At 38.2% G+C, this 18,076-nt stretch overlaps 1 protein-coding gene across 2 annotated transcripts in view; it reads left to right on the top strand.

Moving 5' to 3' along the window:
• Positions 1–18,076, top strand: part of PTPRD (protein tyrosine phosphatase, receptor type, D) — a 290,979-nt gene that overhangs the window by 196,893 nt on the left and 76,010 nt on the right. For both annotated transcript variants that reach the window (XM_010586057.1, XM_010586056.1), the window contains 2 exons: positions 3,464–3,624; positions 11,430–11,542. In XM_010586057.1, coding sequence (XP_010584359.1) covers positions 3,464–3,624; positions 11,430–11,542 — 274 coding nt within the window. The remainder of the gene's footprint in view (positions 1–3,463; positions 3,625–11,429; positions 11,543–18,076) is intronic.

Genomic DNA, 18,076 nt, shown 5'->3' with positions numbered 1-18,076 from the left:
TTGCTTTCTTGATGTCAACAGAATTTGCCCACTTAAACACAATGAGGAAGCAGTTTCAATTTTAATACTTTTGGATACATAGCTTCATTTGAAAATAAGTGCCTCCTGGAAACTCTAACATAAATCAAATCACTGTCACTTTTTGACAGTGGTGACTTAGAGAATTCTAAAGACACTGCATCAGAAAGGTTCAAACTGGAGAAAATAGACAGCTTTTAGCTATAAAGTTAGATGGCCAAAAATCTCTGTGTCAGAAATTACCTGTACTAAAATTGATTTTTTTGATACAAAGTACAATTCCTTAATTATTTTTCTATATTAATGTCGTAGTTTAAGCCCACCTGGCAGCAAAGCACCACAAGGCTGCTTGCTCACTCCTTCCCCCTGATGGGATGAGGAGGAGAAAATATAACGAAAAGCTTGTGGGTCGAGACAAGGACAGTGAGGGATCACTCAGCAATTATTATCACAGGCGAAAACCAGACTCAACTTGGGGAATAAAACAAATCAATTTAATTTACTACCAATCAAATCAGAACAGGGATAATGAGAAGTAAAACCAAATCTTAACACACCTTCCCGCCACCCCTGCCTTCTTCCAGGGCTCAGCTTCACTCCCTATTTTCTCTACCTCCTCCCGCCATGAGGAACCAGGGGACAGGGAATGGGGGTTGGCATCAGCTCATCACACGTTGTCTCTGCTGCTCCTTCCTCCTCAGGGGGAGGACTCCTCACTCTTCCCCTGCTCCACTGTGGGGTCCTTCCCACAGGAGACAGTCCATCACAAACTGCTCCAATGTGGGTCCTTTCCATGGGCCGATCTTCAGGCACAGGCTGCTCCAGCGGGGGCTTTCCCATGCAGTCACAGCCATCTTTGGGAGCATCCCACTGCTCCGGCGTGGGCTTCTTTCTCCCCGGGCTGCACGTGGGCATCTGCTCCCCGGCTCCCCTCCATGGGCTGGGGGTGGACAGCCTGCCGCCTCACCATGGACTGCGAGGGCATCCTCTCCTCCAGCGAACCTCCTCCCCCTCCTTCCTCACTGACCTCGGTACCTGCAGAGGGGTTTCTCTCACATCCCACTCCCCTCTCTGCTGCAGGTTTCCCTTCTTAAATCCGTTCTCCCAGAGGCGCTGCCACCGTCACTGATGGGCTCGGCCTGGGCCAGAGGCGGGTCCAACTTGGAGCCAGGGAAGCTTCTAGCAGCTTCTCAGAGGAACCACCCCTGTAGCCCCTCCCCTGCTACCAAAATCCAATCACACAAACCCAAAACAATTAATTAAGGGATTGGTCATTTCATATAACCCTAAGGTTATTACTTTGTTAGACAGAAATCAGGATGAAAAAGCAGGAATAAATAGAGTTGTAAATTTTCAGCTGAAAAGGCCGGTATGGCAAAATATCTCCAGGGGCCTACCGTTGAAGATTTCAAAAGACATTACTAAGCTTACAGTATAGACAATATCTGGTTTAGCATGCCATCTGAAGCATCTATGTGATTAAGTAGCATGAGGTAGTCACAAAGAGTGAAGCGTTTGTAAGGGTGAGTGAGCTTCAACTCCCAGTGCTCCAGTGTATCTGCTCTCAATATAGCTGGTTTTCTTCTAGGACTATAGATCCTACTGGTGTATGACTTGTAACTTGCAAGGAATGTTTCTCCTGATATTCAAAATATTTTTACATAAGGTTTCTCCTTTACAGAACACAGAATTTCTCCGTTGATTGGGAGAATGGAGAACATGCTTTACAAGAGGGCATGAGGAGGTCTGAATTTGTTTAACTTAGTGAAATGGAAGCTGAGGGAGCTTATGATTACAGTCTATAAATTCATTAAGCATGATATCAAAAGGAAGGAATAAAACCCAATAAATTTGGCAAAATAATAATTGCCTTTAAATTAGTCATTAATACAGGTTGGTTGAAAATGAAAAGCCAAATCCTATTTATTGGAGAACAGGTAGTAAGTGCTCATACTGTTATCCCTCAGTATACTTCTGTATCCCTTTCCAGACGTTTTTTCTGCCTAATCCGAAGAAAGAGGCTAAATACAAAGAGTTTCTTACTGTAGCAACAGGCTTTTTTCTATCTTTTGAGAATACTGAAGCTGGGAAAAAAAATTCATTCAGCTCAGGTATTTCAGGAATGGAACATGGAGACTCCCCAGTTTCTAAACAGCAGTCACAGACTTTTGAAATGTTTGGTGCCACGTTTAGTAAAAGAGCATAATGTTAATTGGACATCATTGGCATGGGTACTAGCTCAGTACCAGCTAGTGTAAGTGCCTTAGCTTTGCCAGTCCTAATCCTATCTCTAACCTTAAACCCAGACACTGTCGTAGCCCAGAGCCCAAAACAAGGCAAATGAAGTATAAAAAACATCTCCTTTGATATCACTTGTCCTGGTTTAGGGCATCTTTCAGAATGCAGTGCAAACATGGTAAATGAAAACTAATCTCTTCTCCTTATCTTATCTATCTTAGCTGGCATTCCTGATCTACTGCTGAATCAAGTTTTTAAGTCCTTTGCAAGAGATGTAGTTCAAATGCTAGTTTAGTCCTGGTGGAGACACTCCAGCAAAGACAAGAAACAAGTACAAACTATTCTTGACTTCTGACATTACTGTAGCTCAGAGTTCTTTACATGATCCAATTTTAGCAGGCTGACTCCTCAACCTCTCCTGTCTCTAATTTTAACTCTGCACTCAGCCATAGATCAGACATCTCAGGTCAGGCCAGAATAAAAAAAAGTTATTATTTTCTTATCACAGGTCTTATCCTAGGCCAGCTGGCTTTATACCATCCACTAGGGCAGAGATTTTCAATGGCCTCTGTTGGTTCATAATTCTAGATCCATCCATAAGAAAGGCTGAGTATTTAGCTTCCCTTCATATTCTACAGTGGCTTCCCATTTTACAGTCTTAAATTCTAGTTGTCTCCATCTTCGTAACACTCTGTTTGTCAGACAGCTTTTGACTGATCAAAATGCACCCTATTATTGCCATAGGACCCTTTTCTAGGAACCTCCTGCATTCAGTCCCCTTTATTTTTACCTGTAGTACTCTCATTCTTTCGGAATTATCCTTTCATATATTGCAGGAACAAATAGTGTTAAGCCAATATGAAACTAAAACAAAACCCAAAAATGAGTAACTGATAGGTTATATTCCTCAGCTTCCTAATACTTTCTCTCATTCTCTGCTTAAGTTGCAAACTGTTCTTTGAAGGACTGTTTTATCTTATTTGTCTGCAGATCACTGCTAATATGTGGAGCAGAAGATAACGTCAGTAATAATAACACACTGTTCAGTTTGCAAGTTTATATACTGCCTGACTTGAAGAAAAATAGCATTTTCACATTGCTCTCTTCATTGCATCATTTTCTTGTATAGATTTATTCTAGATCTAGGATAGTTAATATTTTAAATGCACTCCTTTATCATTAAGTAAGATTTGTTTTATTTGTATAGACCATGTATGCAACCAGCCCGTATTCTGATCCTGTTGTGTCGATGGATCTTGATCCCCAACCAATTACAGATGAGGAAGAAGGCTTGATTTGGGTTGTTGGACCAGTTCTTGCAGTGGTGTTTATCATCTGTATTGTTATTGCTATACTTCTTTATAAAAGGTAAGTTTACTTTTTAGTTTTCTTACCAGGTGTGTAGCTTTCTGATATATTGGCCATTTTATAAAACTGTTCCACACTACATTTTTTTGTACTGCAGTAGAAACTGTCATTGCTTTGGGGTATTTCCGGATTTATTAATGGTTTCCAGAACACTGCAGAAATTTTAGTAGGTTGACTGAAAGTTTCCAATAATTACAGGTATATGGGTACATTCTTCTGCTGATGACACTCTATTAACATTCTGCATTTAAATGTTTTTTTCCACTTTGCATACGTTTGTGAAGAAAATATCTGCTTGCATATAAATATGTATGGAATTCACACATTTGACTTTTTAAGACTTATTTTTAGATGTATAATAGTAATACATTAGGGGTTACATTCAGCTTGATGTTAAATGTGATTTTCCTCTCCACTCAAGTAATTTGAGTTTTTACTTTTGACAGTTGGCCTCAATTTGGCAGTGTATCTATATGAATTTGAAGCTCTGAACTGAGAGATTAAACAAACATTAGAAGCTGTTTTCTGCTAATCTTGCAATGAGATCACTGTCTATGACACAGATGTAGGTTTGCTATTACACAAAGGATTTCCTCTGCCTTACAACATACTGGAAGAAAACTGTATATGATGGCTGAATTTATACACAGCAGTTTGTACAGTGTAAATGAGTTCACAGGGGTCAAGATACTTAATCAAAACCAAAGCATCCAACCCACAAAGTTTATTTTAATGTTTAGATTTTTTTCCTAATACATTTTTGAAAAATACTGGTAAAGTATAATTGGGGAATACTATAAAGATGCTGTGACCTTGCCAGGGGGCGTGCACCAGGGATAATTTCATTAAATGGAGTATGTCTTCTAAAACTAATGGCTATGATGCTATCCCCTGCATATAAATATTTAGATCCTGCTACCCTGTATGCTCTTCGCACCCTAAGTGTCCCCAGTCAGATACCTCTGAAGTTGCATGTAGAAAGCTGCCTTCAGGTTTTGGAAAGAAAATTCTCCGTTCAGCAGTAAAAAAACAGTCCAGGGTTAACCTTAGCTTTGGATTCCAAATAGATATACATTTATAGAATGTTCTTTAGGCCTGTAACCATACAGCGGCACAATACACAGTCTATTGTTTGCAGATACTATGTCTCCTGAAGGTTTCTATTAGTGGCTACAATCTCAACCAGTCTAATTAATTAGCAGCCAATGAACTTCTGTGCCTATCTGTCACTTCAAAAACTGGTCATTAGAGATGTGCTAAAAGTGAAATACTTGTTTCTTCTGATTATTTTGGAGTACTAAAAGTAAAACTTCTATACTACAAAACAAATCCAAACAATGGCATATAAAGCAGATGTGTAACTGCTTCTGGAAATATTGATTACTTTTATGGAACTGTAATAACAATCTTTGATTCTATTACCAAAAAAATTATAGGCACATTCCACAAATGAGCAGGTAAAATTTGTTCATCCAGTAGTGTGAAGAGATTGTCATTCATTGAAAACGGGGGGGTACGTTTTCCATCTGTTATTCACTACTGGTATTAGAAGTGTTCAGGCAAATATCCATATGTATTTATTTATTTTTCTATTTTCAACTATAAGCTGTAAATTGTTAAACTGCACTGATTTGGCAAATTACCTCTGAGAAATGATGACTGCAGTTTGGCCAGTCTGTGGTCCTTTGTGAACTTGTCATTTCTATAAAAAAGTAATATATCATTGGATATTTTTTTTCTAGAGTATGCAACCTGGATGCAAGCTAACAGCTAGAGTTTGATAGCTTTACTGTCTGTAGAACAGCAATAACTAGACAAGACAGTAGGGATATTTAGCATGGTGCTTTGAGAAAACAGTGACATTTAATTTCTGAGTTAACTCTGTTAAAGGGAATTACTGTGGCTACATTGGACATGGTAAAAATACACAATAAAAAGTAGGAAATGAAGAAATTCTCATGGACACAGGAAATTTTACAAGTATATGTCTAGGATATATTGGGGCATAAGTGCAACAGGTATGATGGGGGAGAAGAAAACAAAGGATAGAGGATATCTGTCTAATACATGAAAACACATGCAAAAAGTATTAAAAAGGGAAAGATGATGTTGAGGGATGTGCAGTGGGAAGAAGACGACTGGGAAATGACCATGTCTTTTGAAGTGCAGTGGGTAGTAACTCAAATAATGGTCAACTATGCTTAATTCCCTTTGTCCATAGAAGCCTTTATGAACAGACTTGGACTGCTAATCTCATGATTTACAGTATTACTTTTACATTTTAACTTCAATCATACAGAAAGGATGACTGCGGTTTCTAGAAGAATCATTTTAAGGGGAGAAGTCTTGCCTTCTGTTAAAACAGGTGCTATCACAGATAGTGTGGATAAGTTGCATGGGTTGGTGTGAAGCATATTTAACTGTCTCAAAGATTAGGTGTGCATATTTGACCCCTTTATTATTTGTTGGTCAGTTTGTATAAAGATTATTGCCTCTGCATTTACTCTTCTTAAAATCTGAAAGCAAAGGTACAGCATAGAAAGATTTTTGGATCATGTATTAGACTATACCCAAAAGCTCATTGCAGCTTAAAACTTAACAGTAATAGATGGGGAAAATACTGAAGAGTACCTTTTGTTGTCATTGGATGCAATATAATATCCAACATAATTGAGGCCTATTAATGTACTGTGTACAGAAGAGCTCACAGATTCACAGAACCAAAGGGTCACACCTCTGGAGATTGCCCCATCCCAGCCCTGCTCAGAGCATGGCTAGCAACAGCAGGTTGCTCAGAGGCATGTCCAGACAAGTTTCAGTATGTTGAAGAATGGAAACTCCACAACCTCTGGGCAACCTGTTCCAGTGTTCAACTATCCACACAGTAATTTTTTTTTTTTTTTTTTCCTGAGTTATGAATGAATTTCCTACCTTGCTGGAGTTGATGTCTTGGCAAACGGAACTGACTTGGCCAGTGACCAGTTCAGTGATACCACCCTGCAGTCATAGGGAAGGGAGACAATTATTTTGGAGCAGATCTTTAATCTATTGGACTTAAATCTAAACAATCACGTTTAGGGATCTAAGTAAATTAACTAAACATCACTTTCTTTTTGGTTGTATTCTTGCCCTCAAGAAAATATTTTTTTTGCTGGTTCAAACATGGAGTAAAATATAGAGCATAGTAAGATTTACACCCAAAATCTCAAACAAGGGCAAACACTTAGCTAAATGAAGAGATGGTGCAGGCTGTCTCCCCTAGAGGCAATGCCTAACCATTATGAGGGCTGTTTGAGTCACAGTTTATATCTCCAGGTGGTTTTGATAGAGCACTACCCTGCTGCAACCTACAGCTTAGGCAAAGCTACAGTAAATACTTTCGACTCTCTTTTGAATGTGTGATACATGTTCAGTTACACAGGATTTAGATGGTTAGGAACCCAGGTACTGAATGTTAAAGAGCTCTAGAAATTGTTCCATGTATGTCAGAAGCTGACAAACTAGAAACGGAGTGCATGTCCCCATGAAGCATCCCTTCATCCCTTTTCTTTTTTTTTTCCCCAACGTACGAATTTATGTGGCTATTCCTCCTGGTTTTTAAGAAATCACAAGTTCTCTAATTTCAACCTTTCGCTGATGAAGAGCAAAATGTTCCTCATTCTAGATCTTTCTAGAGTCAGGTTTGTTTGCGGAGCGGGTTTCCATTTACAGGGAAAAGAAATGAAAGCCATATTGACAGACTTTGTGTTGTTTATTCTCATAAAGTGCAGCTTTTTTATTTGATTCAGAAGACAACAGCCTAAGCTTGAATCTTTTGAACATAGTAAACTTTGGCACTCTGAATCATACAATCATAGAATGGTTTGGGTTGGAAGGGACCTTTAAAGGTCATGTAGTCCAACCCTTGTGCAAGGAGCGGGGACATCTTCAACTACATCAGGTTGCTCAGAGCCCTGTCCAGGCTGAGCTTGAATGTTTCCAGAGATGGGGCATCTACCACCTCTCTGGACAACCTGTTTCAGTGTCTCACCACCCTCATCGTAAAAAATTTCTTCCATATATCTAGTCTGAATCTCCCCTCCTTCAGTTTAAAACCATTAACCCTTGTCCTATCGCTACTAAAAAGTCAGTCCCCATCTTTCTTATAAGCCCCCTTTTAAGTACTGAAAGGCCACAATAAGGTCTTCCTGAAGCCTTCTCTTCTGCAGGCTGAACAACCCCAACTCTCTCAGCCTTTCCTCATAGGAGAGGTGTTCCATCCCTCTGATCATTTTCACAGCCCTCCTCTGGACCTGCTCCAACACGATGTAGTACTCCAGATGGGGTCTCACCAGCATGGAGCAGAGGGGCAGAATCAGCTCCCTCAACCTGCTGGCCACCTGCTGAATCTTGAGCTATAAGAAGAAACATGCTTCTAAGGGAAAAAAAGTGTTAAAAGAAGCACAGAAATGAAAATGGGGGAATCTTAATTGATGATGAAGGGTTCTGTAAAGATTTTTTCATAACATGTGAGTAATCTGGTCATTGCAGACTCCAGGCTATTACAAGTTTGTAGAACCCCTGTTTATTATGATCAAGAGACAGACAGAAAGATACACAAACACCTTATTTGCAGTGTGTGTATAATAGAACCTGTTGGTGGGAGATGCTAAATTTTTTTCCTTGTTTAGCTGATCTTTACAGATCATAGATTACTACAGATCTATATAGATCACTGTAGTCTTCAAGTACATGACATTCCATGTAGATCTAAAAAGGTGTGTAATACTTTGTTGGAGAATGATTTATGCTTACCTTACTTTCCAGGGTGCTGTTAAAAATTTCTTGCCTTTTTATTACCTGGTTTTGTAAAATAGTTTTAAAAGTTTTAATTTTTTTCTTTTTTTAGTACAAGTCTTACGTATCTCATGTACTTAACCTTCTTCTTCGCTTGCCTCTCTCTCCCTCTTCTACTCCCTTTCTCCCCTTTCTCCTATGACCTCCACTTTCATCTTTCCTCTCCTCCCTCCTCTCATCTCTCGTCTCATTAGAATGTAAGGGGGAACTACATCTTAGTGAGATGTCATTTGTCAGTGTAATGTTAACATTACATTGATAGCTCAAATTAAACACCCATTCTCCATTATCTCACTGGCTAAAATTTGAGGTGGCACTGCTTTGCAGATAATGTCTAAAATACAAGTTTTTTTCCAGCAGAAGAAGGTTCACTTTGGACTTGTGTCCTCCATTTATTCTGTGATTCCCAAGCATTAGATATTTTGATGAACCGTCATTTCTTAATTTGGTTTAGTTATATATCTTTACTATAAGTCAACATTTCTTGCATCTCCTGTTGTCATGCTTACCCTGTTTGCTGCTGGTCAACTAACATTTCACCTTTTCTCCCCTCTTTGCTGCATTAAAATGGAGCAGTAAACCTGACAGGTGAGAAGTGAAAAGTAATCACCCTTCATTTAATCCAGAAAAGGAGACAAAAAGAAAAAAAGTTATGATAATTATCTAAGACAAAGCATCTGTCAATCTAAGTGAATGCAGACAGTAATCTATCAATATGAAGGCAACTGAAAGATTTGTTAATGTTGTTTACAGCACTGAAAAGTAATGTAACATATGCAGCCAAGTTTCACTGTGTTTTTGTCTCCATGAGGTACATTTTCAAGAGATGGCACAGCTATATGATGTACACATGGGTTTATTTGTGTTTTAATGAAGTTAAAACGGTAGTTCTTTGCTATAACCAAAGCTGTTGAAGGAATGCCTGGTTGTGGTTGAAGTGTTAGCTGCTCTAAATCTCCATAATGCTCCGTACACATAGACTCAGTGCTGACTTACAGTTCTACAAGTGAAAATTATATGATGATCTCGTTTATCCTTTGTAGATTTTTTTCCACCTGTCTCAAAACCATTGCATAATTTGAAAGAATTGTGATGTCTTGTATAATCTGGAAAGATACAAGAAAACCAGAATGATCCTGAGAATAATAATAAACAATAAACCATTCTATTGTCTTAGAATTATTCAAAATATTCAGATATATGATTAGAAGATATTTTAGTGCTTTTAGTAGATTAATATGATATTGTGCTGCCCAGTACTGGTGGCAGTGGAAAAAAAGGTAAATTAATCTTGTCTCTGGACAGTTCCACTGATGCCTAGACTTCAGTAGAAGGAAATACAGATAAAAATACTTCTTGAAAGCTGCACCACACACATTTGCTTAAGAAGAAATAACACTAGGGCATTGTGCTACTGTGGTAGGAGTTTGAGATAGTCAGAATCAAAAGTAGAAATGGAATTTCAACTTTCTCCATAATAATTTTTTTAAAAAGAGTAAAATGAGAAGAATCAGGTTTAAGTCTTCATTGCTTTACTAAAGAGAAGCTAATACATGTGTTAAGGTATTCACCAGAGAACAGATGGAATGTTTTTACATCAAAACACTTTTTTTTTTTTTTTCATAAAAACATATGACTAGTAATTTTCAAATAATTCCTGCAAGATGTTGCTGTTTGGATTCTTTGCATAGTCTTTGAATCTTGCTGTATGCACCTTTCTTGAATGCCACCAGGTGTTCATCATTTCAAGAACAGCAAGAAATCAGTTGGAGCATTTTTAAGAGGGGAGCTCAGTGGAATAATAACAGATTTAGCATTGTCGTATTGTAACTCAATTAGAATAAAAGAAAGAAAAAGTAAACAACAATAGTGGTAAGTTAGAGCAAATATTGGACACCTGGAAAAGATTTTGCTATCGTAAGCCTTAAAATCATCTCAGTTCTGTTTTCATGAAGTAATTTTTTGCCGCTGTTTGCATCTTCATTTTATACTACCTGAAGAATGTCAATCAGTTTGCATTTTCATTCAGAAACTCACAGAGGACTAGTCAATAAGGATTCCACTTCAAATTAAAGCATTAAATTTCCAGATTCCTGAATGAAAATGCAGAGTGGTAGATACAGTTCATGTAACATAGTTCTCCATAGTTCTGCCTTCTTTTCTTCCTTCCTTCCTTTCTTTCTCTCCTTCCTTCCTTCCTTCCTTTCTTCCTTCCTTCCTTCCTTCTTTTCCTTTCTTGCCCAGCTTGTTTTGGACAGATTAACAGGAGTACTATAATTGCAGTGAAAATCTTAATTTGCTCAAAAACATTCATACAGAAACTGAGCCTTGAATATGTAGGTGTGATCAGATGCATTAAGACCGTGTAGTGCAGCTCTTACAGAGATGAGAGGCAACAGAGCAGATTCTTACTTCCTAGAAAGTGAAAGGAATAGGTGTCTTCTGGGATAGGTGTCTTCTGTACTGTTCTATGTCATATTGAAAGTATGCAAAGAATGCAGGTTATTTTTTATAAGCAATGCAGAACTGTGCCTATAAAATATGAAGTATTCAATTATAATAACTTGGCGTGCTTGTTTTTAATTACAGGCTCAAGAATTGGCTACTTTTTAATAAAGGAATAGCTAGCTAGCTTTTAAATTGGGATAGTGTGAATTTTTGTATGTTTTATGTTGTATCTTACAATAGTTAACTATTTGGGTGCCCAGAATGATGATCTAAAGGATCAGTCTAGGGCAGAATGCAACTATTTTCCCTCTGACTTTACTATATTTAGATTCATTTTGCCATTGGAAATTGTAGCTGCCCTACCCAACACACATAATTATTTTACCTTTGCACTGGATGAAAAACTCTTTCAGAAATAAGCATCTCACCTTTAGAATATAATGATTAAACACTCAGGCACCTTTATTTGTCAAGCTAACACCTCAGTCTTATGTTTACTTGTATTCACCTTCTCCATGCAGGAAGAGGGCTGAATCTGATTCTAGAAAGAGCAGCATACCCAACAGCAAGGAGGTCCCCTCTCACCATCCCACAGACCCAGTGGAGCTGCGACGCCTTAATTTTCAAACTCCCGGTAAGAGACAATAATAGCTCAGTGAGACCTCTGTGATCACAAACTGATTAGTGGTGCTGTTAGAGAACAGAAAGATTGCTTGTTTATAAAAATATATTTTGATTGCTTATGAGTTTTTGCACAATGTATTTCTTTGTTAGTTTTGGAAAGGTGTAATTTCTTTATTTAAAGAAAAATCCTGCATGAAACAAAATTAAAGTTCTGTAAAGACAACCCCAAAGTCACATATGTTGTATGGATGTGTTTTATGTGCTAAATTTCCAAGTTAAACCTAGCAATACTAGAAAAGATTATTGGGAAATATACATCCCTGTATTTATTAACATTCTTACAACTGCTGCTTTTTAAATAAGCTTCCCTCTTATCTACTGCATTATCAGGTAATCCATTAACATCATTGGAGTTTCACTACATTGCAAATTACAACGCAGAAAAGAAATACTATCTAGAGAAATAGTCTTGTCTTTTAAAATCAGGCTATATGTTAGGGTGAAGGAGGATATTAACATGTCAGTAGTTCTGAAGGTAGAAGCAACATACTCCCAAGTATTTTATTTACTTGTTTTATTTATTAAGTATTGTTTTCTTAAAGCTGTTTGGTGTGATAGTCAAGAAACACCAGGAGAGAAATACGTAAAGTAGTATTGATTTTTTTACTACTTTTTTATAAGTCGATTTATTTTTTTTTAATTGGCTTTATTTTGATCATGATGTATTCCAGTATACTTGTTTTCTAGTACAATATGATTGCACACAGTCCTGGTCTGATGCTAATTTCTTACTGAATCTTCCTGATTTATCAAATTTATTATCAAATTATATTAAGTACAAATCAAATTGTGTTTATCAAATTTATTATATTGAGTACAAAAATAATGAATTCAAGCTCATAAAGGCAGGAGATTAAGTATTTGAGATGTTGAGAGATTAGCTGCAGAAGCTGACATACTAAATATTACAAAAGGGTTAACTGAACTTGCAAATCTCATTTCTGATCTTCTAAACAGTGTCTATATTAGGATAGTGTTGCCCTAGCAGGAGTAGATCTGCAGAGCATGAATTTGGGGCTAAAGACCATCCGGTGCCTCCACAGTGTATGCATATGGCAGAGGTAGAAAGGGAAGAGTCTGGAGGTTTGAATTTTATTGCTTTTTTAGTCTGTTCCAGTACACTGAATGCTCTTCAGCAGCTGGGGCAAATTAGGTGTGTTTCAGGAGTCATCTTCTAGTTTAGTTTCACCTGAATATGGGAATCTTGTTGACATGCTCTGGGACCTCTCTACAATATGAACCTAAGTGCAGTAAATGGAAATGATTGAAAGTTTTGATTCACAATTGTGCTTCTGAGACTGCAGTATTAATGTAGACTCATCCTTACTGAGCACAGGTTTCGTATGTTATCCAGCACTTTCATACAAAGTTTTAAAGGTAGTTACAGAGATAGAAGTACACACACAAGTCTTTGAAATATGAAAAGAAAAATTATGGTTTCTTGCACTTTAGCTTATGCCTAAAACAAGTCATTATCTGTATGCATATGTATACTGAATAGAGTGGATGGCTTAATAACTAGGTATATAAGCATAATTTTCTGCTGTCCATGTATTAGATGTGGAGTCTTACCTATCCATTTAGTATTTATCATAAATTGAAATAAAATGTGGGCAGAAAAAAAATGCTGCCAAGTCTTAACAACTTTACATATAAAATTAATCTATTGCAATTAATTCTAAATTTACATTTAGAATGTTTAGAATTTACATAAGAAATGGCAGAATTTGTGGCACTTGTAGACACCATAATTCCACCTCATTGATCTGAAAAGAGCTGGAGAGGAGTGGAAGTGTACCTTTCCTTGCAGTGCTATAGTTTGTCTGGGAAGTTTGCAGTTTTCTGTGAAGCTGGATGAGCAGAACATCTGCAATCCATTTCTACTATGAGGTCTTTTTCTTTGCTGTAAACGTTTTCACAAAATGGAGAATTAAAATCATTATTAAAAATATAGTACAGAAATTAAATTATGATCTTTTTTGCTACTATTGTACCACCTAAGACTCCTAGGCACAGGTCAGGCTGTTACATTACTCAGCGTGTAACCAAATATCAAGGACAAAATTCCTCCCCCAGGAGATGTCTCTTGCTGTGTAACACTTGCTAATTAACATGTCCTTAATATGTAATCCTAGCCCCAGTGAAGTCAAGGTACAGTTCTTGGGCTAGTAAAAGCAGAACCTCTCTTAACTCACATTAACTTAAATTAGGGCTACCATGTCATTAAAGTCTGGCTGAATTTAACTTAGATATTTAGATCCTGCTGGAATGTTTATCCAAGTCCACACAGTAACACACCATTAAATAACATGCAAGACAAAGCTTTTCAAGACAAATATAGAGGAAACTACAGAAAGACTGTACATTCAGGATACCAGTTTTGTTGGTTTTGTTGTTCTTTTACTCTCAGATTTGTGGTTTTTATTTTCTACCAGGTAGCAGAAACAGGTAGTAGGATACTGCTGGGGCAAAGCAGGCAGCTGAGGCAAAGGATGGGGGCTGATGTGGTTATGTGTTGGGTTTCTTTTACTGAGACATTTGCAGTCACCCTCATGCAATGGCCTTATCTACTTTGTAAGATGTTACCATTTCTGAAGATTGCCTACAGATAAAATAAATGATAGAGTGGTGAATGTGCTTTAATAATTAGTGTATGCCAAGTCAGTAAAACTGCATCGGGATAGATGATTTGACATCATTGTTATTATAATTATTTATTTATTTAGATTATGAAAGCATCTGCAGTTTGCTGGGAGCTTTCCAGGCACAACAGTTGCTTCCAGTGGGAGGGGGAAAAAAAGTTTATAATGCATCCATGATGTGAAGAAATGTTAGAGAAGAAAATTTTAAATTACATTGGCATATCCAGATTGCCAGTGTTCACTGGGAGAGGTGAATGAGACACTCCTGTAAAATTCTGGGTTGTCATAAACTTTAATACTTTCAAAGATTTCTAAACAACCTCTTTCCAAAAATGCTACCAATCATATATTTTGTGTAAGGAAAAGTCTGATCAGATATAACTATCAAAATAATTTGAAAGCAAAACCCGTGTTGTGGTAAATTTGAATTTCTAACCACAAGTACAAAATACTCCCAATACAGGTGGTTAGGTATAACTTTTTGAAAAAAATTATGGGAAAGCAATACTTTATCTTGGGTAATATTTAGGCAATGGATTTAGGCACGATTATATTGTACTTGTAAAATTGTCAATTCAGCATGAAGGTGTCATAAAAATCCACAGTCTAAACTACCAGCACAGCAAATGTCTTGCTTTCCTTTCACTTTTTCTTGTCTTGTCAATACAGAAATTCATTCTTCACTAATCTAGTATTTACCTAAAGGGTTTCCTATCTTACGTTGTCCAGGAAGTATCAAATTCAACTATGGCTTCGCTCCTCACTGGATAGAGTAACTTCATAGAAAAATGTGACATTTTGTCTTGACATTTGGAATAGCCCACAGTTCTACCTCTGAGAACAAGATCCCATGTCCATATCATAGAATCATAGAACCATAGAATGGTTTCGGTTGTAACAGACCTTAAAGATCATCTAGTTCCAACCCCCCTGCAATGGGCAGGGATACCTTCTACTACATCAGGTTGCTCAAAACCCCATCCAACCTGGCCTTGAACACTTCCAGGGATGGGGCATCCACAGCGTCTCTGGGCAACCCATTCCAGTGCCTCACCACCCTTACAGTAAAGAATTTTTTCCTAGTATCTAATCTAACTCTACCTTCTTTCAGTCTGAAATGGTTACCCTTCATCCTATCACTACACTCCCTGTAAAGAGTCCCTCCTCATCTTTCCTGTAGGGCCCCCATTAAGTACTGGAAAGCTGCTATAAGGTCTCCCCAGAACCTTCTCTTCTCCGGGTTAAACAGCCTCAACAATCTCAGCCTATCCTCATAGGAGAGGTGTTCCAGCCCCCTGATCATCTTCATGTCCCTCCTCTGGACCTGCTTGAGCTGGTCCATGTCTTTCTTACACTGGGAGCCCCAGAGCTGAACACAGTACTCCAGGTGGGGTCTCATGAGACTGGAGTAAAGAGGAAGAATCACCTCCCTTGACCTGCTAGCCACACTTCTTTTGATGCAGCCCAGAATGTGACTGGCTTTCTGGGCTGTGAGTACACATTACTGGCTCATATTCAGTTTTTTCATCCACTAATATCCCCAAGTCCTTCTCTGCAGGGCTGCTCTCAGTCCACTCACTGCCCAGCCTGTATGTGCGCTTGGCTTTGCCCCAACATGCGTGCAAGACCTTGTACTTGGCCTTGTTGAACTTCATGAGTTTTACGCAGGCCCAGCTCTCAAGCCTGTCAAGATCCCTCTGGATGTCATCCCTTCCCTCCAGTGTGTTGACTGCACCACACTGCTTGGTGTCATTGGCAAACTTGCTCAGGGTGCACTCAATCCCACTGTCCGTGTTGCCCACAAAGTTGTTAAACAGCACCGGTCCCAATACTGACACATGATGCCACTCATCACTGGTCTCCACTTGGACATCAAGCTGTTGACTGCAACTCTTTGAGTGCAACCACCCAGCCAATTCCTTATCCACCAGGTGGTCCATCCGTCAAATCCATGTCTCTCCAATCTGGAGACAAAGATGTCATGCAGAACAGTGTCAAACACTTTGCACAAGGCCAGGTAGATTACATTTGTTCCTCTTCCCTCATCCACCAATGCTGCAATCCTATCATAGAAGGCCACCAAATTTGTCAGGCAGGATTTGCCCTTAGTGAAGCCATGCTGTCTGTCACAAATCACCTCCTTATTTTCCATGTGCCCCAGCATATTTTCCAGGAGGATCCAATCCATGATCTTGTTGGGCATTGAGGTGAGACTAACTAGCCAGCAGTTCTACAGGTCTTCCTTTTTTCCCTTTTTAAAAATGGGGGTTGTGTTTCCTCTTTTCCAGTCAGTGGGAACCTCCCTGGACTGCCACAACTTCTCAGGTAGGATGGATAGTTGCTTAGTCACTTTACCCACCAGTTCCCTCTGGACCTGCAAATGCATCTCATCAGGTCCCATGGACTTGTGCACCTTCAGGTGTGTGTTATCCAAAAATGTGTATTTGTTAGATAAGCCCAAATGCCAGTGAGTGGGTCACAGCTGTGCCAGGTTTCCTTTGGGTAAACATGACAATACCCAATCTTTTAGTAGCATACAGGATTTTATTTATAAGTCTGTTATTCTTCCAGAACTGGAGTAGCTGAGGAAAAGTCAGTCACATTCTTCCCATGCTACAAGTTTCCTGTGAAATAAGGGATTAAAATCATTAATCTGGTGTGTGAATTTTAGAAGTCTCTATGCCACATGGGAGAGTAAAAGTAGGGAAGGGGTAATAATTAAGTCCTCACAAATGGTTTCATCAAATGAAGAAATCCTGTTTTACATAGAGGAAAATAACTGATGTTAAGTGGTTTGAGTGGGTTATGAGAGACCCAAAGCTCAGGCAAAGACTTCAATCTGCCAGTCAGGCAAAGAACTAAATTGAGTCATGCCTCAAAAGTGACTGGTTTTTTTCCTCATTTAAGTATAAAATGTGTCACACTTACAAGTAATTTGTGTAATTGGGTGCCAATTAAACAATTATCTCATTATCTCTAATGAACTAAATAAGATGCTCTGAAATACAAGAATAATAAATAGAATTATTACAGCTCTGAATAAAGACTCTGCCTTTTTATTAGATTAGTAAGTGCTCACAAAACAATTATTCCCTGAGTTCCTGAGGAAGTTCCACTAACTTATTTGAAGATAAGACAGAAGAACGGTAAAACAGGTCCAGAGGAAAAAGGTGCAAATAACAAAAGTGGGAAAAGTGATGTCTGGATTTAGTCCTGCAAGATAGCAGAAAATTTCTTCCCTTAGTTTATTCACACAATTTCTGTATATGAGAATCGTGACAATGCTGAAGGAAGTACTGTGGTTGTCTCTATAGCAAAACCAGACTGGAATAGCTTTCTCACAGTAAGCAATCCTACTTACAGCTCTTCCTGTGAATTTGACTCACATGAAGGAATTAGGCACCTAAAAGAGGTATAGGTTTCAGAGGTAAAAATGGCACTTCTCTGATATCCCACTTGGTTGCTGTCAAACCTAGAGGCAATCAAAATCTGCTTAGCTGGGAGATGGAGTATAAAAGTTCTGCTCACAAAAGTAATTTTTTTTTTTCTGGATTTTAGCCAATAGTTTTGCAACATGTTACTGTATTGAACAATTTCATATCAGGGTCTGAAAACTAGGTCTCCTGTTTTCTCAGTGTAGACAGCTTTTACATCTCACTCAGAGCTGGGGCTTCTGCTGTGAGGCTACAGAGCCCCTAGGGCTGCTTGGTAGAGCTAAGTCTTTGATACAGAACAGAAATTACATTCATTCCAGAATAATTAATCTAATTTTGAAGAACATAAATGCTTCTGGAATTAAAGTGACTTCATTTTGCAATATTATGTGTACATTGATAACTATT

The sequence above is a fragment of the Haliaeetus leucocephalus genome, unplaced genomic scaffold (genome assembly GCF_000737465.1).
Source record: "Haliaeetus leucocephalus isolate CR32 unplaced genomic scaffold, Haliaeetus_leucocephalus-4.0 Scaffold139, whole genome shotgun sequence".
Taxonomy (NCBI): Eukaryota; Metazoa; Chordata; class Aves; order Accipitriformes; family Accipitridae; genus Haliaeetus; species Haliaeetus leucocephalus.
Note: the sequence above shows the minus strand (reverse complement) of the source record. Positions and strands in the feature narration are given on the sequence as shown.